The 25,662-nt window shown below is 42.2% G+C and overlaps 2 protein-coding genes and 1 long non-coding RNA gene across 8 annotated transcripts in view; 1 reads left to right on the plus strand and 2 right to left on the minus strand.

The window, feature by feature from the left end:
• Positions 1-9,249, minus strand: MOCS3 (molybdenum cofactor synthesis 3). 2 transcript variants are annotated; one of them, XM_058432930.1, is made up of 2 exons: positions 7,825-9,249; positions 1-301 (listed from the first exon to the last, which is right to left on the minus strand). In XM_058432930.1, exon 1 carries the CDS (start codon positions 9,239-9,241, stop codon positions 7,826-7,828), a length of 1,416 nt encoding a protein of 471 aa, XP_058288913.1. In that variant the 5' UTR covers positions 9,242-9,249; the 3' UTR covers positions 1-301; position 7,825. The 2 variants fall into 2 exon arrangements, with proteins under 2 accessions (XP_058288913.1, XP_058288912.1); XM_058432929.1 differs by lacking the exon at positions 1-301 and adding an exon at positions 4,422-7,608.
• The window catches only part of DPM1 (dolichyl-phosphate mannosyltransferase subunit 1, catalytic), a 26,108-nt gene continuing 9,591 nt past the window's right edge, over positions 9,146-25,662 (plus strand). For 2 of the 4 annotated variants that reach the window (XR_009211470.1, XM_032142900.2), the window contains exons 1-6: positions 9,332-9,686; positions 12,738-12,837; positions 19,219-19,252; positions 22,085-22,161; positions 22,246-22,271; positions 25,473-25,568. Coding sequence is in view for 3 of the 4 variants with exons in the window: in XM_032142900.2 (XP_031998791.1) it covers positions 9,526-9,686; positions 12,738-12,837; positions 19,219-19,252; positions 22,085-22,161; positions 22,246-22,271; positions 25,473-25,568 (494 nt within the window). In the remaining variant the exon portion in view is untranslated. Of the gene's footprint in view, positions 9,310-9,331; positions 9,687-12,737; positions 12,838-19,218; positions 19,253-22,084; positions 22,162-22,245; positions 22,272-25,472; positions 25,569-25,662 lie in introns of those variants that run through there. The other 2 variants (XM_058432932.1, XM_032142901.3) reach the window with 2 other exon arrangements.
• The window catches only part of LOC116461401 (uncharacterized), a 13,617-nt gene continuing 10,664 nt past the window's right edge, over positions 22,710-25,662 (minus strand). For both annotated transcript variants that reach the window (XR_009211472.1, XR_009211471.1), the window contains exon 3: positions 22,710-23,627. This is a non-coding gene — a long non-coding RNA (uncharacterized LOC116461401). The remainder of the gene's footprint in view (positions 23,628-25,662) is intronic.

A 25,662-nucleotide genomic window follows, 5' to 3' on the forward strand; every position in this document is an offset into this window, starting at 1 on the left:
TTGTGTCTACCTTATTCACAGTGCTGTCTTCCTGGTGCTGGTGAAGGGAAGGTGCTCAAAAATATTTGAGGAAGGCAGGGAGTGACGGAGAAGCTCAATTTAGGCCCTGCAGCTACCCCTGGCTGAGAAACAGAAGGAAAGAATCACCTCGGTCCACTGGCATAAGCTGCTCTATTCATCAGCTAAGCCTTCCTTCCCGAGGCTGCAGGAACATTCTTCCAAACTTCTCAAGCGTGTCAAACGGCAAGTGTCCCCTGTGTGGTCTGTGGTCTCTCCCTCAGCTCTCCATATGCCATGTCTTCTGGGCCAAGCAGAAATCCCCAAATGTAATAAGATAAGGCCGGGTGAGAGAGCCTTAACACTGAATTTCTGAGCTCGGCTCATTCAAGGCAGCCTTTCACTTTGCATTAATTCTGGCCAATTTAGCTTGTCCTCCCATCTGAAAATCAGTCTTCCAGGATGCAATTCTCATAGCCAGGGGAGCTAAGGTCAGCTAGGCAAGTATCTCTAGCAGCAGGAAAATGTCATTTATAGTAAAGCCACTTAAAGTGGGGACCCAAATTTCAAACTAAATAATGAAGGGGAAAAAAATGTTTGATTGGGGCTGCATCTTGAAAACTGATAGTAAAATTTCTAAGCATAAGCTTATTTCCTTTCATGGCTTTCTTCTGTAGGTTCATAGTTTGCAGGGCCTCCCTGGGGATGGGGTGGGGGATGGGAAAGAGCATGAGGAAGGCTCTGGGTTCCCCTACCATTATGTTTCTTGGTCTGGGAGGGAGATGGTGACAAGAGTGTGTTCAAGTTATGAAAATGAATCAAGCAGTACACTTAGAATTTGTGTATTTTTCTTTTTTAAAAATAGAGGCAGGGCCTCATTATGTTGCTCAGGCTGGTCTCGAACTCCTGGGCTCAAGTGATCCCCTTATCTTGGCCTCCCAAAGTGCTGGGATTACAGGTGTGAGCCACCACACCCAGCCAGGATTTGTGCATTTTTCTATATATAATTTCTTCAATTAAAGATTTTTTATAATGGTTCCAAATTTCAGGAACCTTGAATTACTCACTTAGTAGGATACTAAGCCTACAAAATATAAAGTAATACTTAAGTCTATGGAGTTGCTGTCTCCTATTTGTAGGAGTAGAAGACAATTACTTCTTGGCTTGGGTTGGTTTGCCCCTGGTAAGGAGGTTTCTGGTGGGACCTGGAAGGTTTCATGATTCTCCATAAAGAACAGATTTGGCATGTCTTGGTTGGTGCTTCTCTCATTGTGTGTCTAATGATTCCATGGATATAAAAGAATACTGTATATTGAAGGAGAAAGTATGTTTCTTACTTGCTGTCCTCAGTCCTCCCCCAGTGGCTCTCATCAGTATCCTCATCCCAGTAAATTACACAAACATCCACCCAGTCCATCCAGGTGCTCAAGCCCAACCCTGAGGCATCTTTACTTCCCCCTCTCCCTCCTCTGATCCTTCAAAGATGTCCACCTCCAAGTCACAGCGCCAATCTGTCTACTTCTCTCCTCTCCACCACCCGTTCTAGTCCTAGTGTGGTCGGTTGAATAACAGCCCCCAAAGATGTCAAGCCTGAACCCTTGGAGCCTGTAAATACGTTACTTTCAAGGTAAAAGGGACTTTGCAGGTGTGATTTAAGTTAGGAAGTCTGATCCTTTGAGCTGGAGCTGCAAGGTTAAAAAAAAGAAAAAAATCCTGTGATGGGGAGTGTAGCTTGGATTAGCCAGGTGGGCCCTATATAATCACAAGCCCGTAGAAGAGGCAGACAAAGCCAGATGCGGTGGCTCACGCCTATGATCCCAGCACTTTGGGAGCCTGAGGCGGGTAGATCACCTGAGGTCAGGAGTTTGAGACCAGCCTGGCCAACATGGTGAAACCCTGTCTCTACTAAAAATACAAAAATTAGCCAGGCGTGGTGGCACATGCCTGTAGTCCCAGCTACTCAGGAGGCTGAGGCAGGAGAATCACTTGAAACTGGGAGGCAGAGGTTGCAGTGAGCGGAGATGGAGCCACTATATTCCAGCCTGGGCGGCAGAGCGATACTCTGTCTCAAAAAAAAAGAGGGAGACAGGAGAATGAGAGAGTTTGTGAGGGAGAGTTGGACTGAGGGCATGACGAGGGAGGTGGGGGTTGAAACTGATATACCGTTGACTTCGATGATGGAGGAAGGGTCGAGAGCCGATGAAGGCAGGCAGCCTCTAGAAGCTGGAAAAGACCAGGAACGAATCCTCTCCCAGAGCCTCCAAAAAAAAAGCAGCCCTGATCACACCTGGATTTTAGGACTTCTGACTTCCAGGACGGTAAGAGAATAAACCTGTGTCAAGCCACTTCGTTTGTGGTAACTTGTTACAGCAGCAATAGGAAACTGACACACTTAGGAGCCATCACTTTTCACCTGTGCCTAACTGATCCCCTGCCTTTGTCCTTACCCCATAATCTCCCTTTTTCACAGAGGGGCCAGAAGAATCTTGGTAATATAGAAACAGGGTCCCAGCACACCAGCACATCCTCCTTTTTTTTTTTTTTTTTTTTTTTTGAGATGGAGTTTCAATCTTTTGCCCAGGCTGGAGTGAAGTGGTGCAATCTCAGCTCACTGCAACCTCTGCTCCCCGGGTTCAAGCGATTCTCCTGCCTCAGCCTCCTGAATAGCTGGGATTACAGGCATGCACCACTACTGCCCGGCTAATTTTTGTATTTTTAGTAGAGACGGAGTTTCACCATGTTGGCCAGGCTGGTCCCAAACTCTTGACCTCAAGTGATCCACCCACCTTGGCCTCCCAAAGTGCTAGAATTACAGGCATGAGTCACCGCACCTGGCCACATCCTTCTTCTTAAAACCTCCCATGGGTTTCCATGATCCTTAGAATAAGATCCAGCCTCCTCACCATATCCCATGATGCCTTGCGCCATCTGGCCCCGGCCTCCCTCTTCCCATTCATTGTGCTCTGGCCTTAACTGGCTTCTATGTGTCTTCCAACTCAAGATGCTCTTTCCAGCCTCAGAACCCTTGCACTTGCTGTTCCCCTTGCCTGAATGCTCTTCCCAGCTCATCTCGTGGCTCCTGCCATCTCCTTCAAGCTTCTTGGCTGAAATGGCCCCTTGCCAGGGGTCTTTTCTGGCTACCACCCCAGCCCCCAGCCATTATTCCTTCTTACAAATCACAATCTGTGATTGCATAACTGGTTATCTCTCCTCTCTCTCTTCTACTAGGATGTAAGGTTGTATGGACAGACGCCCAGTCTGTCTTGTTCGTGGTTGTGTCCCTCTGTGTCAGGCATCAGTACCTGACCATTTGTAATGAGCATTAAATATTTCTTAAATGAACCCGTTGTGTTTCCTTGGCATGACCTAAATGACTTCCCCATTACATGTCCTCTACTTATAATAAGCACTCAGGTTCTAGTTCTGATAGAAGAGAAGCAAATAAATGGGAAACTCGGGGCTTTGTGCAAGGTCAGAGTTGTCAAGCCTACAGACATGGGCAGACGTTTCTCTGCAGAGCAATGGGCATGAGGATAAAATACATAGCAGCTGTTGATTAATTAAATAGTCCTAAGCTGAGGTTGCAGTGAGCCAAGATCACACCAATGCACTCCAGCCTGGGAGAGACACTGTCCCCCACCAAAAAAAAGGCAGCAGCAGAAAAAAAACACCTAGATAATTCACAACTGTTGTTTTTTAAATCGTGAATAATTGAACTAAAGATTGGAAACCAGAGTCAGTGTCAGTCCACAGTACTTCATAATAAACTATCCTATTTTTCACCCAAATTCTGGGCTTGGTTTTTGTTTGTTTGTTTGAGACAGAATTTCACTCTTGTTGCCCAGGCTGGAGTGCAATGGCACGACCTCGGCTCACTGCAACCTCTGCCTCCCAGGTTCAAGTGATTCTCCTGCCTCAGCCTCCCAAGCAGCTGGGATTACAGGCGCACACCACCACGCTCAGCAAATTTTGTATTTTTAGTAGAGACGGGGTTTCTCCATGTTGACCAGGCTGGTCTCAAACTCCTGACCTCAAGTGATCCACCCACCTCGGGACACTGCCTGTGTAATACACCAGTGTCACACAGAGGATTCCCCAAGATTTCACTCTGGAGTTCCACATCTAGAGAGAAGGAGGCATACCAAATGTCTCAGAGTACATTTCTATTGTATCTGGAATACACTTCCGTGATTGTCAGGGCATAGATTGCTTTCTCTGCCCTGACAGGGCATGAACACATATGAAGCAATGATAAAGTTTTGTTTAGAGTCAGTATAGCATGACACTTAGGGAATGGGCTCTTCCACCAGAGCATCTGGATTTACATCCCAAATAACACAGTAAGTGCTCAAAATATTAGCTATTATTGTATTTAGAATAAAAACCAAACTATTATGGTCTACAAAGTTTATGATGTTCCCTGCTTCTCAAACCTCACCCTGTCCCGCTCTCCCTAATTGTTCGCAACCCAACTTGCCTCTGCAGTTTCTTGAACGGAACATTCCAAGTTTATTTACCTTGAGGTCTTTACGGTTATTTTTCTCCCAGTATAGAATTTTCCTCAGATCTTTTGTAACTGGCTCTCTCTCATCTTTCAGGTTTTGGGTTTAATGTCATCTCTGAGGCCTTCCATAATTAAGCTATTCAAAACAGATCCCCTCCCCCACCCTAATATGTCAGTTTCATTTCTTTTATGGCACTTATCAGTAATTTACTTATCTCCATTTAAATATAAACTCCTCTACAACAGGAAACCTCTTGCTCATTTTTATTCCAGAACCTAGAAAAACTAGTACACTGAAGGTACTCGATGTTATGAAAAGGAAACAAAAAAAAATCAAGTTCAGGCTGGGCATGGTGCCTCACACCTGTAATCCCAGGCACTTTGGGAGGCTGAGGCGGGAGGGTTGCTTGAGCCCAGGAGTTTGAGATCAGCCTAGGCCACACATTCAGACCCCATTACTACAAAAAATTTTTTTAATTAAAAAATGGCTAGGCATGGTGGCACACAACTGTAATCCAAGCCACTTGAGAGGCTGAAGTGGGAGGATCACTTGTACTCAGGAGGTTGAGGCTGCAGTGAGCTGTGATCACAACACTACACTCCAGCCTGGGCAATGAGGCAAGACTTCATCTCAAAAAACAAATTATGTTCAAATCCTATCTCACAATAAAAACATAGCTACAATCCCCAGAGAAAACCAAATTTCAAATACTAACATATGCCAGGTGCAGTGACTCACGCCTGTAATCCTAGCACTTTGGGAGGCTGAGGTGCATAGATCACCTGAGGTCTGGAGTTCAAGACCAGCCAGGCCAACATGGCGAAACCCCATCGCTACTAAAAATAGAAAAATTAGCCAGGTGTGGTGGCAGGTGCCTGTAATCCCAGCTACTCGGGAGGCTGAGGCATGGGAATCACTTGAACACGGGCGGTGGAGGTTGCAGTGAGCCGAGACCGTGCCACTGCACTCCAGCCTGGGGGATAGAGCAAGACTGTCTCCAAAACAACAACAAAAAACAAATACTGAAATAGATCTGGGTTGTGTACTGGGTATCTGTCATATTCTTAACAGCTCATCTTTTGAAAAATATTTCACTATTTGGGAAAATCCCACATCATGAGTTCTGTATTCCTATTGTAGATATCAAAACACAAATTCCCAGCCTCTCTTGCAGCTAAGATGTAGGCATGTAATTAGACTCTGCCTACCAGGCACCCTCCTAAGGCTTGACTCAGAAAAGAATAATGTAGTGACTCTGTTTCTCGACACATGGACTGTGGCTGAAGTGTTGGGCTTTCTGGGAGAGCAGGCGGGGCCACATCAAGTGAAACTGGTGAGACTATACTGGCGTTTCCTTCGGTACTCGACAGGGCAGCACAACATAGACACTGTTCTCCTAAGGCCAGTTTTGTGCATGATTTCGGGCATCATTCCTAGAAGTATAGCCTTGAATCTGTCCCCAAAATTCTCAAAAGCACCTCCTATCACTTTAGTAAACCCTCTTAACACTTAGCTAGTCAGCTTCTCTTGCCTGTCCCCAGTGACAACCAGGTTTGTAGGAACTACAACTGTCTATAACTTTAGGACGTCAGTCTTTAGAATATGAAATTGTTCCTGTGTCTCGCTATTTGTTTCCTACTATGTATCAGAATCAGGTGTCCCTGGAAGAAGGAGATGAAAAACACAGGCCAGCCATCTTTGTTCCCCACTCCAGGTCACAGTCATTTACGTCCGTAACTCTTTGGGAGGAACAATCATAGAGACCTGCTTCATCTTTATAACAGAAGGGTATACCATACTTTAAGTATACCTGTTCAAAGAATTAGGTACAACGTTTCAGTTAAAAACTGATGACTAATTTTGAATTTGTTAAATACCACCCTCTTATAATAAAACAAGATTCTATACCACAAATTGCAAATTGGTAAGTAAATCTGGTCTGCAAAGGGTTTTTTCTGGCTTATAATACATTTATGCTTTAAAAAAATGGTTAACAGAGACACAAAGATTTTGTAGTTATATCTGTGATTTCTGCCACTCTTAAAAAACAGCAGCAGCAACTGATGATTACAAGCCTGCACGCAGCAACTGGTGAGGGAACAGGCCCTCTCCTGACAAGCCATTAGTTCAACCGGCCACTGATAGGCACTCACAAATCAAATTTTTACTTATAATGTTGTTGTCTATATTGGAAGTTGGGGAGACTACCTACTATTTTATGAAAATGTTAAGTAAACAAACATAAAAACATTTTACATTAGTATAAAATGCTGGAATAAAAAAACATTAAATCAAAAGAGAAAAGGCAAATTAAAGAGGGAGAGGCAAAGGGTTGGGACTTTGACTTGAAAATTCCAAAGCAAGTCAAACCATAGTATGCAATTTAAACAATGTTGTATGTGTGCAACATAAGGTGGACCCTGAAGCTAACTTTCTTCAGTAGCAATTTATAAGAGGCACTGACAGACTACAAAGGTGGTTTCCTTTATTTTGGTAAACTTTAAAGAGCTTGGGCGGGTGTGGTGGCTCATGCCTGTAATCCCAGCACTTTGGGAGGTCGAGGCAAGCAGATCACGAGGTAAGGAGTTTGAGACCAGTCTGACAAACATGGTGAAACCCCCTCTGTACTAAAAATACAAAAATTACCCGGGCGTAGTGGCGTGCGCCTGTAATCCCAGCTACTCAGGAGGCCGAGGCAGGAGAGTCGCTTGAACGTGGGAGGCAGAGGTTGCAGTGAGCTGAGATCACACCACTGCACTCCAGCCTGGGCAACAGAGCGAGACTCCATCTCAAAAAAAAAAAAAAATCTCCATTTTGATACTAACTCAAAATGCCAAATAGAATGACCCCCTTTCTGAATAATTAAAACAATTTACATTTTAAACATGTATTTCTGTAGGATGTATTCTATCGTATGAAATATTAATAAGATCCAAGAATTTCTTAACTGAACAGTAAACAGATCCTAAGTCTATAATCTGTGAAAATGATTTAGAAAGCATTTTGACTGGGGGAGGTGGAAAATAAGGACAGGTAAATGATCTGCAGTTTAAAATACAAAATCTTGTCACGTTACATCTCACATGTCCAAGACACCCTCCGTGTGCTGAAAAAAAAAAGATGGTTCTCAGAAACAGTATAATCCATTAATAAGTCATCCAATACATAACAATTTTAAAAACTCCTTATAAAAAAGGAGTCCATGTATTCACAGATACTGTAGAATCCCCAACTCCTATGTATATTACTGAAAAATGCAAACAAGTGTATCTTTGAGGTATTATGGCAATCCACATCTTTCTCATCAGACTATACCAGTCACCTTAGTACTGTGGAAATGTTCCATCGATTTTGGCAGCCCAGGCCATGAGGCCCCCCACAACATCCCGAACTGTTAAAGGGTCTAACTCTTGAGCTGCTGATAAGGACTGGAGAATCTTCACGGCTTTCTGTGAGTCATTTCCCAGTTTGCAAATCACATAAATGGGGACAGCAGCCCCTTCTTGTGTGCCCTGCTTCCCTTCCCAGATTGCTTCTTTTAAGAGTTTCAGGCTCTCCGCATCCCTGCGTTCCAAATGTTTCAGAGGGATGTGTAGGGCATGAGGCAAACGACAAATGTCCACCTCCACCTGAGGCCTGACGTCCAGCAACAGGTGAGATGCCCCAGAATCCATAAGTTGCTTATAGTCGGTGACAGAAACACGCTCCTCTGGGCTCAGTAATTTCAGGGAGCGGCATTTATCAGTGGCTGAGGAGCCACAGAAGGCTTCATAGTCCAGCAGATCAGTTACAGTGGGCCGTTCCCCGCAAGCTGCACAGTCGAGCCTGCGGCTCCGCAGCCGAATACAGCGGAAATGCCCTCTCAGGGCATCAAAGAGCAACAAGCTGCCACTGTAAGAGGGGCCCAGACCCGCAGCGATTTTCAGCACTTCCAAGGCCTGCAGGCAGCCCAGGACCCCAGTTACGACACCGAGCACCCCGCCGTCCGCGCAGTTGGTCACTGTCTCCGCTGGGGGTGGTTGGGGGAATATGCAGCGATAGCAAGGCCCACCGTCATAATGGTAGACTGTGATTTGGCCCTCGAAGCGCAAGGCACTGGCAGACACAAGGGGCCGACCCGCCAGCACACATGCGTCATTAACCAGGTAGCGAGTGGGCACGTTGTCCGAGCAGTCAGCCACCACATCATATCGGCGGACCAGGTCTAGGGCAGTGGCTGGCGTAAGGGCCTGAGTGTATGGCACGCATTCCACTGCCGAATTGAGGCGACGCAGCGAGGCGGCGGCCGAAAAGGCCTTGGCCTGGCCAGCCAGTGCCTCGCCATGCAGCACTTGGCGGGCCAGGTTGCTCATCTCTACCACGTCATAGTCCACAAGGCCAAGGCGGCCCACGCCGGCCGCTGCCAAGTACTGCGCTAGTGGACAGCCGAGCCCACCGCAGCCCACGATTAGCACGGACGCGGTCCCCAGGCGCAGCTGCCCGTGCACGCCCAGCTCGGGCAGCACTAGCTGCCGGCTATAGCGCAGAATCTCATCTCGGGACAGAGCGGCCTTCGGCGGAAGCGGCGACACCGGAACCAGCCGTTCTGGCTGCGGTTCCTGCTCAGCCAAAAGGGCCGACGCCAGCTTCTGCTTCAGCGAATTCAATTCCTCCTCACGTTGGGCAACTTCAGCTTGTAAGGCGAGTACCTCCTCCTGAGACGCCATGGCGACCTCTTCCGGACGTTGTCGTGAAGGCATTTCCGCTTCCGGCTTCTGTCTCCTAGCGACTGGGATAAACTAAAAAACTTTATGGAGCTTGGGAAAAGGTGATGAATAGATAGTTACTTCCTGAAGAAACCTTCAGATTAAACTTTAAAGATGTATAAATCCAGAATATTTCTAATTGAACCACACAATGCCCTAGAAGAACTAGCGATCAATCACACAGATCATCCCCCGCTTCTGAATTTGGTACGGTCCGACCCGTTCTTTTCCGCGCCGCATTACGTAATTCCGCTTCCGGCATCTGGTTCAGTTCCGCCATGGCCTCCTTGGAAGTCAGTCGTAGTCCTCGCAGGTCTCGGCGGGAGCTGGAAGTGCGCAGTCCACGACAGAACAAATATTCGGTGCTTTTACCCACCTACAACGAGCGCGAGAACCTGCCGCTCATCGTGTGGCTGCTGGTGAAAAGCTTCTCCGAGAGGTAGCGCACCAGGTCTCCCTCCCCGAAGAATGAGATGAGCTGGCTTCCCCGGCCCGGGTGTCGGCAGCTGGCTGCGCGAAGCGGCCCTGTCCAGCCTTCTTTGCCTCACGCAGGAAGGCCCAGGGAGAGGGCCACCCTGCGAGGGAAGCAGAGGCGGATGCTTGTTGGGTCTTCTTCGTGTCCTGGGTTCTCATTCCTGCCCTTGGGTTTTGTGAGACTCTCATTTATCTTTCTTATGAAGTACTCCCGTCCCCCGCCTTTCCGTAGAAAGGTTGGCCACTCTTTTACTTGAAAGCGAGGCTGAAAGCGTGATCCCACTCCTCCCTCTAGGCCGTCAGGATCTGCGGCAAGAGCCGGGAGTCCAAGCGAGAGCTCTCACTCTCCACTCCGGTGCCGAGTGCTTATATAAGCATGAGGTTTGGTGTGTGTGGGTTAGGGAGCTATTCCTGGGCACGATAACCTTTCTGGAAAGGAGAAAGCAGAAGGGCATCTTCGCTGATCACTGGTGGATGTTTGGTGTGATTGTTAGAACCGGGATGGGGGGTGGGTGGAGTTCAAATTTGGAAGTGTTAATGCAGTGTTTTTAAAAACTGCAAAAAATCTTGGAGTCAGTACGAAGTAACTTGTTTTACGATTGCACAAATGGGATCATGCTGTGAAATCTTTGAAGACTTTTTCTCATATTAACGTATACAAACATAGCAAATTATTTTGGAAGTTAGGTAACATTCCATATGGCTGTGTTATTTATTTAATCAGGTCATGGCAATGAACTGGATTATTTCCAGCGCCTTTTGGTTGTTTGTGTTTTTTGGCTTTTGCTTTGCAAATGAGAACAAGGACTTTGTTCACACCATATTTTCCAGCTAAATTTAGAAAAGTGCTTGACACATAGCGGTGCTCCTTTATTGCATCAATGTTGGCAGCAGACACGTTCATACTTTTACTTGTGTACTAGGGATAAATTCTTCGAGGTAGGATTGCTGGGTCGACAGAAATGTGCTTAAAATGGACAGTTATTGCCAAATTCTCTAAAGAAAAAAAGGTACAAGCTTGGACTCTCCATTCTTCAGAGTGCCTGTTTTCCCATCAGCCAGCCCGCCTGAGCATTAAACTTGACATTGTTGGAAGTACTCATTTGTGAAAACCATTGCTGTTTTGATTGTATTTCCTTGAATAACTGCCTTCATATGCCTTGCCCCTCAAAGTTTTAAAATTTTTATTTTTCCTGTTTAGTTAATCTTTTGATTTCTATAAGCTCTAAATTAAAGAAATCATACAACCGATCTCGTTCAGGGCTTGTATTCTAATTTTGCAATTTCTTTTTTGCTGTTTTAATTTTTTTATGTAGTACAATTTATCTTTTAATGGTTTGTGAATGAATCTTTTAAGATCAAAATGAAGTTTGATAAAGGAAACAAACTTTTCAGATGCAATCAAATTACCTGAAGTCAGCCCAGCTTGGTACCTTTAAGCTGCCTCACCCTCAGGTGGTGTAGCTGCTTTGAAGTGATAGGGGACAGTAGTTTGCTTTTAACGACCCCATTTTGTTTATGGAGTTTCTCTTTCAGCACGTCTGTTAAAATCACCTTACGTATTTTGGCATGTAAAGGCACCAGTGCCCAAATTTAAGGCACAGTGGGAAGCCAAAGTCATTGTATCTACTCTTGAAGAATAGATAACACAGGGGTTTGCTTTCTTGTCTTCAAAGTTTGCTGGGGCTGACTTGTTAAAGCCTTTAACAGTGGAATATGTTTTCTGGTTGATTTTCTTGTATTTGTTTCTTTTTTCTTTTTCTTTCTTTTTTCTTTTTTTTTTTTTTGGAGATGGAGTGTTGCTCTGTTGCCCAGGGTGAGTGCAGTGGCACGATCTTGGCTCACTGCAAGCTCCGCTCGGGTTCTTTTTAGTAGAGACGGGGTTTCACTGTGTTAGCCAGGATGGTCTCGATCTCCTGACCTCGTGATCCGCCCGCCTCGGCCTCCCAAAGTGCTGGGATTACAGGCGTGAGCCACTGCGCCCGGCCTCTTCTATTTGTTTCTTAAAGCAGGACCAAGAGAAAACGGAATGTTATGTCGTAGGTATTATTTATCCACCAAGTATTGTGTTGGTTTGTTTTTAGACTAGAAACTACCATCTGAGATTAATGGGAAGTAACAGATGTTAATTCTGAAGCACAGTGTAATCTTTTGTAATGCTACTCTGCTTTTGTTTTTTTAATTTGATAATGTGAGGTAATAGGCACAACTGTTTGAAATGGTGGTTTAAGATTGTGTCACCATTCTAAAATGGGTTTTTTAAAGGTGAAATTAAATCAGATTTATACTTGATTATTCTATTTGGATCAAATTAAGAATAATCACTCAGAGTTACTCAGTTTGGTTTGAGTTACCGTGTAAAGTACTTTTGAAATATTTTATGTAACTAAGATTTGCTGTTAAGGTTCAGAATATTATTTCCAAATAGGTAATAAAATTTCATATGGCTGGGCACGGAGGTTCATGCCTGTAATCCCAGCATTTTGGGAGGCCGAGGCGGGCAGATCACAAGGTCAGGAGATTGAGACCAGCCTGGCTAACATGGTGAAACCCCGTCTCTATTAAAAATACAAAAAAATCAGCCAGGCGTGGTGGTGGGCGCCTGTAGTCCCAGCTACTCGGGAGGCTGAGGCAGGAGAATCGCTTGAGGCCAGGAGGCAGAGGTAAGCCGAGACTGCGCCACTGCACTCCAGCCTGGCGACAGAGCAAGACTCCATCTCAAAACAAAAAAATTCATATGATACATAGGTCATTACATGATTTTCTTTTGAACTGAAAAATATGTTCTCTGTGTAAGAATTCTTTAATATTTCAGGACATTAGCATGTTTCAGCAACATACTGGGTTTGGAGGTAAGGTACTAAATGTTTGACATTTATTTCATTTGATAATTGAAGTTTTCCTCAACGATTAATATAGCAATAAATCTCCATTTATACTTTTAAGGAATTAGTAATTTTTAAATTACTTTTGAGAACACTGTCACCAATCATTAATACAAATTTAATTTTTTTAGTGGAATCAACTATGAAATTATAATCATAGATGATGGAAGCCCAGATGGAACAAGGGATGTTGCTGAACAGTTGGAGAAGATCTATGGGTCAGACAGAATTGTAAGTTGTAAGAACATTTTTCTGTGATATGAATTGTGATTATGTAGCGGAAAGATGAGACATGAACAATGCTTAAATTCAATCTATTTGTTTAGAAACTGAATAGATAAAGAGCAACTTACGCATTTGGGATTTAAATGCATTTTCGTTGTCCGTAAAATTTTACGTATCTTTGGTATATTGGGTCAATGGTCATTTTACAGCAGAGTGAGCTTTTGGATGAACTCTGTTTATGACTAATTCTGCAGATAAATTTTCTTGAAGGGCAAAAATTAAAGCATGATACTGAATTGACAAGGAATATTACATAATTGGGTTGTAATTGGTAGTGTGTGTGTCTTAATCATTCTTGCTCCCTTTTGGTAAGTATTCTCATACTTTCTTTCAAGAATACTGCCTGAAATTAAGAGTGTGTAGGTAGAAAAAGTTATTGTTTTCTTGTGAAACATTAATGACTTCTCAGAGTACTTGGCATTTTTGGTCTATAGAATAGTCTTGTGGAAGTAGATTGACTGTATTAGTCCTAAACTTTAGATTTACCCACTGCACCTTGAAACTTGTTATTCTAATATAGAAGTTGCTTAGGCAAATATAGAGTTTATTTTATAATGGCTTCATGAATTTTATTTTTGGTCACTGGTTTGGATTTACGAATGTTTATGTATACTTGTGAGCTCTTTTATAATTTATGTTCACAAATTATTGCAGACCAGAGTTTTTCAGTCTTGGCACTATTGACGTGTGGACAGATTAATTCTTTACTGTGGGGGTTGTCCTGTTTATTGTAGGATGTTCAGCACCACATCTGGACTCTTCTCACTAGATGCCACTAGAAACCCCCCTCCCCACTTGGCAATGTTAGGATATTGTCAGATATTTCCTTAGGGGAAAAATTACCCTTTGCCTCCAGTAGAGAACCATTGGTATAGAGAAAGAAGTCCCTTTGAGAACCTTTATTATTTACAGTTCAAGAAACAGTAAATTAATCATCATTTAAAAAAAAAAAGTCACTCAGTCTAAATATTCTTGATAAATCTCAGTAATAGAAATACTTTCTACTTAGAGGTGAGTGTCAGTTGTATGAGTTCTTGGTGGCAAGAGTTTAAAGGAACTGTGTTACTCACTACATGGTAAATCTATACGAGGAATTCTTTCAGTCTGTCTCACAGATGAGTAACTCAGGTCTGTCACACCTCAAGTCTTCTCTGAAAACCTTCTAATGGATAGGAATACAGAAGGAGGTAAAAAGTTGACAAATTTTCAGGCTTCTAGCAGAGACTTTCAGTAATGCTAGGTTTGAATTTTGGCCAGTAGTTCCCCAAGTTTTCTTTTAGAAGCCCAGGGTGAAGGCCACTGATTCACAACACTCTGAGTTATGTGCTGCCATTTAATCTCAGACCATCAACCAGACAACATTTTGAATACTTTTGTCATAAAACCTCAGCCTTAGGATGTGACTGATTGATTTTAGGGAATGGTTACTAGACTGACCTTTCAAATTTTGAAACAGCATTGTCTTCAAAGACATTTTTCCTGTCAACCCAATAAAATTCAAAATGAGAAAGTTGCATTGACTTATGATTTCCCTCTACCAGATAAAATTCCTTATTCATTCATTATTTTATGACATTTAAATAAGTTAAACTAGAAAATGACTTTAAAGAAAAAACAGTATTAATCCATGCTAGGGATGACACTTGGTTTTAGTGACATACGTATGTTTAGTTGGGAAAACGAGGGATTATTGAAACCATGTTAGAATACCTCAGATAAAGTATTCACCACAGATGCTTTGTCAGCCTTTCAAACCGGCTGAAATGAATCTTTCAGAAAAGAAGCCAAAGAAGATATTTTTAAAAATTCTGTAGTTGACACAACTGAAGCAAGAGGTTAGGTCATTTTTAATGACCTAACTAGGTAGGACCATAGAGAAATTGGGGGCACTTACTCTGAACTATTCACAGTGCTTACAAGGCAGAGATCTGAAATTGTGAAAGACTTCAACTGCTCTGTGTTGAATGCTTCTATTATGTTTGGTTTATGTAGTTTGTTTCATCTCCCAACTTGAGATCAGGTAAAGTCATTTATATTTTGTCATATTTTCTTCCAGCTTTATTGAGGTATAATTGACAAAGTTATATATATTTAAAGTATACAATGCGATGGTTTGATACACATACACATTCTGAAATGAATACCACATTTGGGGAATGAACCTGTCCATCACCTCATGTAGTTACCCTTGGGGGCAAGTTGACAGTGATGAGGACAGTTAAGATCTGCTCTCTGTAAATTTCAAGTATATAATATGATACTATTAACTATAGTCACCATGCTGTATATTAGATTCTTAGAACTTTGTCTTAGATTTTGTCATTATTTTATAGTTTAGTATTTTAAAAACTTACTCTCATAATAAAATGTAACACATGTTTATTATTCTTAAAACATCAGATATAAGATAAAAAGATTTGACTACTTGAAAATATTAAACTTCTGTCCATTCCCAAATACCAAAATATTTCTAACAAGATCAGTACCCCAACCAAACAGATAATTCATAAGACCAAAACTAGAAATGGCCAGTAAACAAGAAAAAAAATACTGAGCCTCACTGATAAGTGAAGATTTACAAAACAAGAGAGTACATATTAGCCTTATTAGCTGAAGATTTATTTTTATTTTCTCCTTTTTAACCCAGTGTTTCTGAGAGTATTATAGAACAAGTCCACTCAAATACTGTTGATCCTAGTATAGATTGATACTGTTTTTCTGAAGTATCATCTGGCAGTAATCTCATGACCCTCAAAAATACTTAATGCCTTTGTAATAAGTATAAAGCAGTTTATTAAACTGTATATGTAGTATAGTCTCAATTCTGTTTTTAAGTAACTTTTTTCAAGATTGTCTGTGATAAGTTTTACAAGGTTCTTGTCAAACAAATTATAGTTTCCCACTAAAGTATTTTATAAGCAGTTGTGGCAAACATACTTCAAAAAGTATATGCCTGGCATTCTTGCAAGCACTTTATGTGAATCCACTTGCTTGTTCCTCATGAAAGCCAAGTGAGAGAAGGGGCTTTGTCATGCCTCTTTATATTCTCAAGATCACATGGCAAATGAGTAGTGGCCAGGATTCAAACCCAGGCATTGTGGTTCCAGAGTTCATCTTCTGTCTGCAATGCTATCCTGCCTCACATAGAAAGGAGCCATCAGATTGATATGAAGAGGCAAAAAAGGATCAGGGGAGGGTGGAGAGGTGGAATTAAGAGTCTGAAAGTAAAGCATACCAAATAGAAACAGTTTGGATTTCCTACATAAGAAATAAACAAGCACATCCTTGTAAAATATAAATGTTACCAGTAAAACCGAAGCTGCCTTTGATGAACATTTTCTTTATTTTTATTTTTTTCGAGATTGGAGTCTCGCTCTGTCGCCCAGGCTGGAGTGCAATGGCAAGATCTCACCTCACTGCACACTCTGCCTCCTGGGTTCAAGCAGTTCTCCTGCCCCAGCCTCCCGAGTAGCTGGCATTACAGACCTGCACCACCATGCCAGCTAATTTTAGTATTTTTAGTAGAGACTGGGCTTCGCCATGTTGGTCAGGCTCTTCTTGAACTCCTGACCTCAGGCGATCTGCCCACCTCAGCCCCGCAAAGTGCTGGGATTACAGGCGTGAGCCACCACGCCCGACCTGATGAACATTTTCTATTAGGCATCCCATTCCCTTGCCCAGAGGAGACCCGGGTCAACAGTTTGGTGCGTTTTTTTGTGCATATATGTGTGTATGTGCGTTTGTAGAACTAGGTAGTGTGGTGGTCTTGTTTTTTAAAACATAACTGCCATCTTCCTGTGTCATCATTACTTCTAATTCTGTCCTGGCGATCTTTTGTCACCAGCTCACTTCGTTTCTGTTAATGGCTCCATAGTACTCTAATATTTTATATAAACCTTTGAACATTCTGAAAATTGTAAGTATCATAGTCTCCTTGTCCATGGTTTTGCTTTCCATGATTTGTTACCTGCAATCTGAAAAGAGGTAAGTACAGTACAAGAAGATTTTCTGAGTTAGACCAAGTTCACATAACTTTTATTACAATATATTGTTATAATTGTTTTATTATTGGGTATTGTTAATCTCTTACTGTGCTTAATTTATAAATTAAACTGTGATAAGTGTGTATGTATAAGAAAAAGTATATATAAGGTTTGGTACTACTGGAGATTTCAGGCATCTCCTGGGAGTCTTAGAAAGTATCGCTTGGGGTTAAGGGAGTGTGCAACTATAACAAAGTTATCTTTGTTTGTTTGTTTTTTGAGACGGAGTCTCACTCTGTCACTGAGGCTGGAGTGCTGTGGCACGATCTCAGCTTATGCAACCTCTACTTCCCGGGTTCAAGCGATTCTTCTACTCAGAGTAGCTGGGATTACAGGCATGTGCCGCTATGCCTGGCTAATTTTTGTATTTTTAGTAGAGATGAGGTCTCACCACGTTGGCCAAGCTGGTCTCTTAACTCCTGACCTCAAATGATTCACCTGCCTCAGCCTCCCAAAGTGCTGGGATTACAGGTGTGAGCCACTGCATCTGGCCAAAGTTACCTTTTTTTAAAAGAAAGATTTTCCAGCTAAAACAGAGTTATAGAAAATCTCAGATAAGCTTCAAAAATTTTGCTTTTTCAGGGCAGATACCAGATGGGGATCAGTATTTTGTCAGAAATTATTCACAAAATCAAATAAAATCTAGCTGTGATCTGATATATCCTGTTTGATTTTGTTCAGTGACTTGCAGTTATCATAGATGCTTATTTGAATGTCTTTCTTTCCTGTAAGCCCTTACCAGACAGCAGTGTATTTTATCCATCTTTATGCAAGATGAACTTTGCTATAGATATAAATTGTGACTTAAAATTTTTAAATGTGGGGATAGTGGAGTAAAAGCGTAGAGGATTTCTTTTTAGCAGTTAGAGTTAGATTGTTATCAGCTTAAATAGCCAGTTATCACTATAAGATGGGTTTTGTAAGTCTCATGGTAATCATAAAGAAAAGCCTAAAGTAGATTCACAAAAGATGAAAAGTAAGGAATCAAAGCATAATTGTACAGAAAATAATCATAAAAGAAAGGAGAAAGAGAAAGAAGCAAAAGATTACAAAACAACTAGAAGCAATTAACAAAATGGCAGTAGGAAGTCTTACATTACATGTCAGTAATTACCTTGGATATAAAGGGATTAAATTCTCCAAAGACCTGGAGTGACTGAATGAATTTTTTTTAAAAAGAGCCAACTATATGCTTCCCACGAAAGACTTGACTTGTAAGGTTACGCATAGACTTAAAGTGAAGGGATGGAAAAAGACATTCCATGCAAATAGAAACCTCCAGCAGATTGCATATAGTGGAAAAAAAAAATTCATCCTGCTTTAATTGAAAATGCTATGTTGAGAGATTTGCAGTCAGAGGCAACCTGCTTATATACCGGCAAGTGTAGAAGGGGACAAGGTAGACAAGACATGCTCACTAATGAGTCTCCCTGAACCCCATACCTCAGAAACGTAGAGCACAGTGAGAACTTTGGCATTTGACTTTTTAAGTGTCCAGCCAATAGGAAAAACTAAACAAATAAAAGTCAGCCTCCAACTATTAAGCAAAAAGATTTAGAAGGACTAAGTGATTGACCAATAGTAAGAAAAGAGAAAGAATTTAATTAGGAATATGACATGTCCTTGGACCAGTAGAGGAGATGAGGTCATCTAAGCATAAGGTCAAGATAAGTTAATAGAGGAAGAGTGATATTAGTATTCACAAACCCAAAGGGAATCGAGAGAACAAACATGAGATTTCCCAAGAAGGTGTGAAATAATGAGGTAAGTCCTACATTTTTCTAGGAAGGAATCAATAGGTTTAAAAGGAAAATCAAGTATAGATGTAAAGACATATTTAAAATAGAGTGAGTGACACCAGAAAAAAAAAGTTTAAAATTTTGATTGTAGGGTCGGGGTTAAAGAATGTTGCTTTGCCTGACGGGCGTGGTGGCTCATGCCTGTAATCCCAGCACTTTGGGACGCCAGGGTGGGCGGATCACGAGGTCAGGATACTGAGGAGGCAGGAAGTATTGAACCAGGGGGAGGTGGTGGGCCGTCACCCATGGATCCAGCCTGGGCACACGGAAAAAAAAAAAAGAATATTAGCTATGTTGAACTATTTGGTTTGTTACCAAATGCTTTTTTTTTTTCTTTTGGCAAAAAAATATTAAGCATACTTTGCTTTAAGTTCTAACAAGTGCAACTATATTTCTATTAAAGTGAGTATGCACTTTTGAATAAAATAAAATTTAACATAAGATTTCTGTTTCTTTGTGTAAAATGCTATTTCTTATTCCTACAGCTTCTAAGACCACGAGAGAAAAAGTTGGGACTAGGTAAGTCGTGTAACCTCTAACCCCTCATACCTGCTGCTTGCTTGGTGACATGATCCAGTGTGTATTTTCCCAGTTTGGAATAGGACCAAAATACAGTAACTTCCTATGATGGTTTTTAATGATCTTAATGACATTTAAATAGTATAACTTGGGTCGCCTGTATAAGTCAAGGCCCACTCAGGAAAATAGAAACCACTGTAAGTCTTTCAGTGTAGGGAATTTAATACTGAGTCTCTGGTTACACCTGTGAAGGAGTTACTGCGAAACCAAATGGAGCAGTGAGGCTACTAAGATTAGTAACAGCTGGAGGTTACTGCCACCCCTAGGGATACAGCAACAGCGGGAAGAGATGTTTTTAGAGCCCAAGAACTTGGGCTGCCCAGAGGGAGCTAGAATGATGGGGCGGGGGCTGCCTGGCAGGAGCTAGTACTGTGGGAAATTCCCAGTCAGAGGTAGGAGGGAGAGTAACAGAGAGAGGACCACTTAGACTTTTCCCTTTTCCCCTCCCTGCAGTCTTCCACCTGTACCTCCCAAAGCTGTTTGGCAGCCAGTTGACAAGAGAATCTGGAATATGTAGTTCACTACAATATAGCACAGAGTAGGGAAGGGCCAGAGAATGGGTTTGAGGGCAAACATTTTGGACCACCATGCTGCAAACCTTGGAACATTCTTTAAGTTACAAGTTTAAAAAGTTACTCTTTATTTAAGGCCGGGCGCAGTGGCTCATGCCTGTAATCTCAGCACTTTGGGAGGCCGAGGCGGATGGATCACGAGGTCAAGAGATCGAGACCATCCTGGCCAACATGGTAAAAACCCATCTCTACCAAAAATACAAAAATTAGCTGGGCGTCGTGACACGCAACTGTAATCCCAGCTACTCGGGAGGCTGAGGCAGGAGAATCGCTTGAACCCAGGAGGCAGAGGTTGCAGTGAGCTGAGATCACACCAGTGCACTCCGGCCTAGCGACAAAAACAGTTATTCTTTATTTTTAAAGAAGGAAGCTTTTCCAGTATGTTTAAAAATACAGCATTATTGAAAAGCTCGTATGAGCTCAGTAATTCTGAGAGGAAACTCTGCCTTTATTTGTGCTAAAACTTAACATGAAGAAAGCACAATGCTTAACTGGAGTCTGCTATCTTGAAGACCATCAATTCCCAAGCATCAAATGTTCTCAGTATCTGAACCCAGAAGATTCTTTGGGATTCAAAAAAATCTGGAAACTGCCATGAAACCAAAAAGTGTAAATATTCACTCCTTTATCTTTTTGAGACAGTCTTGCTCTGATCCCCAGGCTGGAGTGCAGTGGCACAATCTTGGCTCATTGCAACCCCTGCCTCCTGGGTTTGAGCCATTCTTGTGCCTCAGCCTCCCGAGTAGCTGGGATTACAGGCGTGTACCACCACCATGCCCGGCTAATTTTTGTTTGTTTGAGACGGAGTTTCGCTCTTGTTGCCCAGGCTGGAGTGCAATGACGTGATCTCGGCTCACCGCGATCGCTGCCTCCTGGGTTCAAGCGATTCTCCTGCCTCAGCCTCCTAGGTAGCTGGGATTATAGGCATGCACCACCATGCCCAGCTAATTTTGTATTTTTAGTAGAGACGGGGTTTCTCCATGTTGGTCAGGCTGGTCTCAAATTCCCGACCTCAGGTGATCCGCCTGCCTCGGCCTCCCAAAGTGCTGGGATTACAAGCGTGAGCCACCGCGCCTGGCCAGTTTTTTGTATTTTTAGTAGAGATGAGGTTTCGCCATGTTGCTTAGGCTGGTCTCAAACTCCCTGACCTCCAGTGATCCACCCATCTCAGCCTCCCAAAGTGCTGAGATTACAGGCATTAGCCACCACACCCAGCCGATATTCACTTCTTAACAAAATAAGTTAGAAGAGTTCAGCCTTGCTCATAAGACACTTGTGAGGGGTCTGGACTAGAGAATGCAAGAATCCCCAAGTTCTGCTCCTGACAAGTTACCCTAGCCTGCCAAGTCCCTGTGGGACTTTGAGGCATGGAGCTGGCTAAGTACTTGTCACCTAGGCCTTTGGCCCCAAATACCAGAGCAAGGGTCTAGCATACCAGGCTTACGATGTAAAAGACACTCCGTGTGTAGCTTTTGTGGAAATGGACTTAGAGCTTGGAAGAGCAGAAGCAGGGAGCCTTGTTAGGTAGTCATCTAAGCATCAGAAGGTAGCACCTGGAACTAAGTGAAGGTGGAGAAGGAAAAGGGAATTGAAATGTTTTGGATGGAGAATCGATAGGACTTAATTATAGTTTAGAAGTTATGGTTAAAGGCAGGAAATCAAGAATCATCTCTAGACCTGTGGATGGAGCAGTTGGATAGTTGGTGCCTTTCCTGGAGAGGTGGCCTGTAAGAGAGAGGTAGAGAACTGGAAGATGATTTTGCAATGTTATCTTTGAGATTTCTGAAATACCCAAGTGGAGATATTAAGTAGGAAGCTGATTTGTAAATGTGGAGCTCATCAGTGTCTTAGGGGGATGCTTTAAAAAAAAACACCAGATGGGTTTTTAAAGCATGAGAATGTGATAATTGCTACATAATCTCAGACTTTTGAACTTACAAACTATTTATTTGCTAAACTGAAATAGAGGTATGATCTATTCTATTAAATTGACATCTGAATGGGGGTGTGTGGCCAGCTACCTTCTTGATTATATATGTAATATACATGAACCTATGTACTTAAGGTGAAAAATACCAATTAATATGACTTATAGAGGACTAATGTGTGCTCTTCAGGTGCTAAACAATTTCCTCCATGTTCAAATGTATATGTAAAGATTTCTGTTGATTTTCTTGAATGGATATACTTTCATTTTTAGGAACTGCATATATTCATGGAATGAAACATGCCACAGGAAACTACGTAATTATTATGGATGCTGATCTCTCACATCATGTAAGTGGTATGTTTCTTTATTAGCTATTTATGATAGTCTTAGCCTATTTTACTGACTTACTGTTTATTCTTTCCAAATTTCAGCCAAAATTTATTCCTGAATTTATTAGGTAGGTACTATTTCTCATATTTGAAAGAAATATGACTGGAACCATTTATCTTACTGGTTTTGGGCTTATTTTCATTTTTTATTAATCAAAAATACACATACTATTTTTTCTATCAAAAATATAAACAAAGATTGGGAGGTCAAGGCAGGAGGGCTGCTTGAAGTCAGCAGTTTGAGACCAGCCTGGGCAACAAAACAAGTACTTGTCTCTACAAAAAAAAAAATAACAAAAATTAGCCAGGCACAATGGTATGCGCCTGTAGTCCCAGCTACTCAGGAGTCTCAGGTGGGAGGATCACATGAGCCCAGGACTTCAAGGCTGCAGTGAGCTATGATCATGCCTCTGCATTCTAGTCTTGGTGACCCTGAGACAGAGTAAGACCTTGTCTCTAAAATATTTATCTGTATAGATAGTAGACACATACACACACAACACACATTTGAGACTAAATGATGTATTTTAGGAGTCCTGAGGAGCAAATCAACAGGTAGTTCCTTTGTTATCTGAATTCTTTCAGACCACAGAAAAAGGTGGAAGATGGCTTCTCTGATAAATGGAATTAAGCCTTGAGTTATTAGAGTAAAACACCATGAACAAAAGAGTTTATTCCAGGAATGCCAGAATGGCTCATTACTGGTAATCACTTATAATTCATTCATTATATTAACAAAGTAGTGTGGTTAAGTCTGTAGATGCTAAAGGAGATATTATTTACTACCATTTTCTAGTTAAAACTTTAAGAATAGAAGGAAACCTCTTAAGCATAATAAAAAATAACCCAGTCATAATACAAATATCACACCAAATAGTGAAATGCTGAATCATTTCCAATACATTCATTAAGACAGGCATGCTAGCTATCATTAAACATGGAAATGTTAATACAGTAAGACAAGAATTTAGTTAAATGTTAGTAAAATATACACAATTATATTTGTTTGTAGGCAATATAATTAAATTCTTAGCCCAAAAGATCACAAAACCTCTGTGAATAAGATTTTGGAAGCTGTTCTGAGTTTAAGCTAGATACACAAAAACAGAATCAGATTATTGTCCCTCCAGTTCAGGGAGTTCCCACTAACATCTAGGGAAAAATCCAAGCTCCTTCCCTTGTCCCTCAAGCCCCTATGTGTTTGTTGGCCCCTGCCTCCCTTTCTGACCTCTGCCTTGTGCTCCTTCCTTTTTGCTTTCCATGCCATAAGCATGCTTCTGAGTTCACAGAGTTCTATTTTCCTTTGCCTGAAATGCTGTTTCCATGTTCCTTGATGACCATCTGCTGCTCATCCTTCAATCTCTGCGTAAAGTCACCTTAGACCTTTTTTGCTTATATCTCCAGTATACAAAAGCCTCTTTAACCTGCAGAGTAGAAAATGGGCAAAAAGATACAAACAGACCATCTATAGAAGAAATCCAAATGGCTAATAAAAGAAGACATTCTTCCTGGGATGTAGTCAAGGAAATAAACACAAAATAACTGTGTGTGACCATTTTATTATCCATTAGTTTAACAAAGTTAAAAACTTTTAGAGCGGTAATATCCAGTACCAATAAGATGGTAAAAAATGGACACACAAATATTGCTGAAGGAAGTATAAGTTGCTATAACCCTTTTGGAAAATGTGTGTTCAAATTTGGGAAAATATGTGTTAGAATTAAAAATACTCAGGCTTGGCCAGGCACGGTGGCTCACACCTGTAATCCCAGCACTGTGGGAGGCCGAGGCAGGCAGATCACGAGGTCAGGAGATCGAGACCATCCTGGCGAACACGGTGAAACCCTGTCTTTACTAAAAATACAAAAAAATTAGCCAGGCATGGTGGTGTGCGCCTATAGTCCCAGCTACTTGGGAGGCTGAGGCAGGAGAATCACTTGAACCCAGGAGGTGGAGGTTGCAGTGAGCCGAGATCGCGCCATTGCACTCCACCCTGGCAACAGAGCGAGACTCCATCTCAAAAAAAACAAAGCAAAACAAAAAAGTTTATTGTAGCACTGTTTATTGTGGTTGAGAGGGTTGGGCACCATGGAAACAACCACAGAGGTGTGTGAGTTGAATATTCTATGAAGTAGTTTTGCAATTATTAAAAAGAATGGGAAAGAGCTCTCTTGACCTGTAGGGATGTCTGTGGTTCCATGATTTGCACTGTTTTTGTTTTGAGATGGAATCTCACTCTGTCATGCAGGCTGGAGTACAGTGGCACAGTCTCAGTCACTGCAACCTCCACCTCCTGGGTTCAAGCAGTTCTCCTGCCTCAGCCTTCAGAGGAGCTGGGAATACAGGCACGTGCCACTACACCTGGCTAATTTTTGTATTTTTAGTAGAGACAGAGTTTCACTATGTTGGCCAGGCTAGTCTCGAACTCGTGACCTCAAGTGATCCATCCGCCTCGGCCTCCCAAAGTGCTGGGATTACAGGTGTGAGCCACCACATCTGACCCCATGATATGTATTGTTAACTGACAAAAACCAGGTCACAAAATGTACTTTTTTTGCATCCCAATTTTGTAAATGCAACCAAAAATCCTAGGGGTGTATGTGTGTCTTTATCTTTCTCTAGGCAAAGAAAAGTGTGGCAGGACATCAGGCTGTTTTTAGTATTATTTGCTTCAGAGAAGGCAAGAACAGAATGGAAGGGTATTGGGAAAATTAATTATTTTAATTTGAGAGACAAGGTCTTCCATTGTCACCCAGGCTGGAGTACAGTGGCACAATCACAGATCACTGCAGCCTCAACCTCCCTGGCTCAAGCCATCCTCCTGTTGCAGGCTCCCAAACAGCTGAGACTAAAGGCATGTGCCACTGTGCCTAAATTTTTTTTTTTTTTTTTTGAGATGGAGTCTCACTCTTGTTGCCCAGGCTGGAGTGCAGTGGTGTGATCTTGGCTCACTGCAACCTGCTTCCTGGGTTCAAGCGATTCTCTGCCTCAGCCTCCTGATAGCTGGGATTACAGGCACCCACCACCACGCCAGGCTAATTTTTATATTTTTAGTAGAGATGGGGTTTCACCGTCTTGGTCAGGCTGGTCTTGAACTGCTGACCTCGTGATCCACCCGCCTCGGCCTCCCAAAGTGCTGGGATTACAGGCGTGAGCCACTGTACCCAGCCTGTGTCGGCTTCTCTTAAAAGTTTTGTTTGTGTAGCTCATGAAAATGACTGTTGAAAGCTCAGTGGCTTTTTCTAATTGACAGTTAATTTATTCTACAGGAAGCAAAAGGAGGGCAATTTTGATATTGTCTCCGGGACTCGCTACAAAGGAAATGGAGGTGTATATGGCTGGGATTTGAAAAGAAAAATAATCAGGTAGGTACATGTGTTACAACTTATTAGTTTAACTGCTGGAAATGTATTCATAGCAAGTATTTGGATTAGCTATCATGCTGTCCGGGATTTGTGG

The sequence above is a fragment of the Hylobates moloch genome, unplaced genomic scaffold (assembly GCF_009828535.3).
Source record: "Hylobates moloch isolate HMO894 unplaced genomic scaffold, HMol_V3 SCAFFOLD_21, whole genome shotgun sequence".
Lineage (NCBI taxonomy): Eukaryota > Metazoa > Chordata > Mammalia > Primates > Hylobatidae > Hylobates > Hylobates moloch.

Excerpts from the sequence above, each read along its gene's own strand:
- MOCS3 (XM_058432930.1), bottom strand. The coding sequence starts at position 9,241 with ATGCCTTCACGACAACGTCCGGAAGAGGTCGCCATGGCGTCTCAGGAG.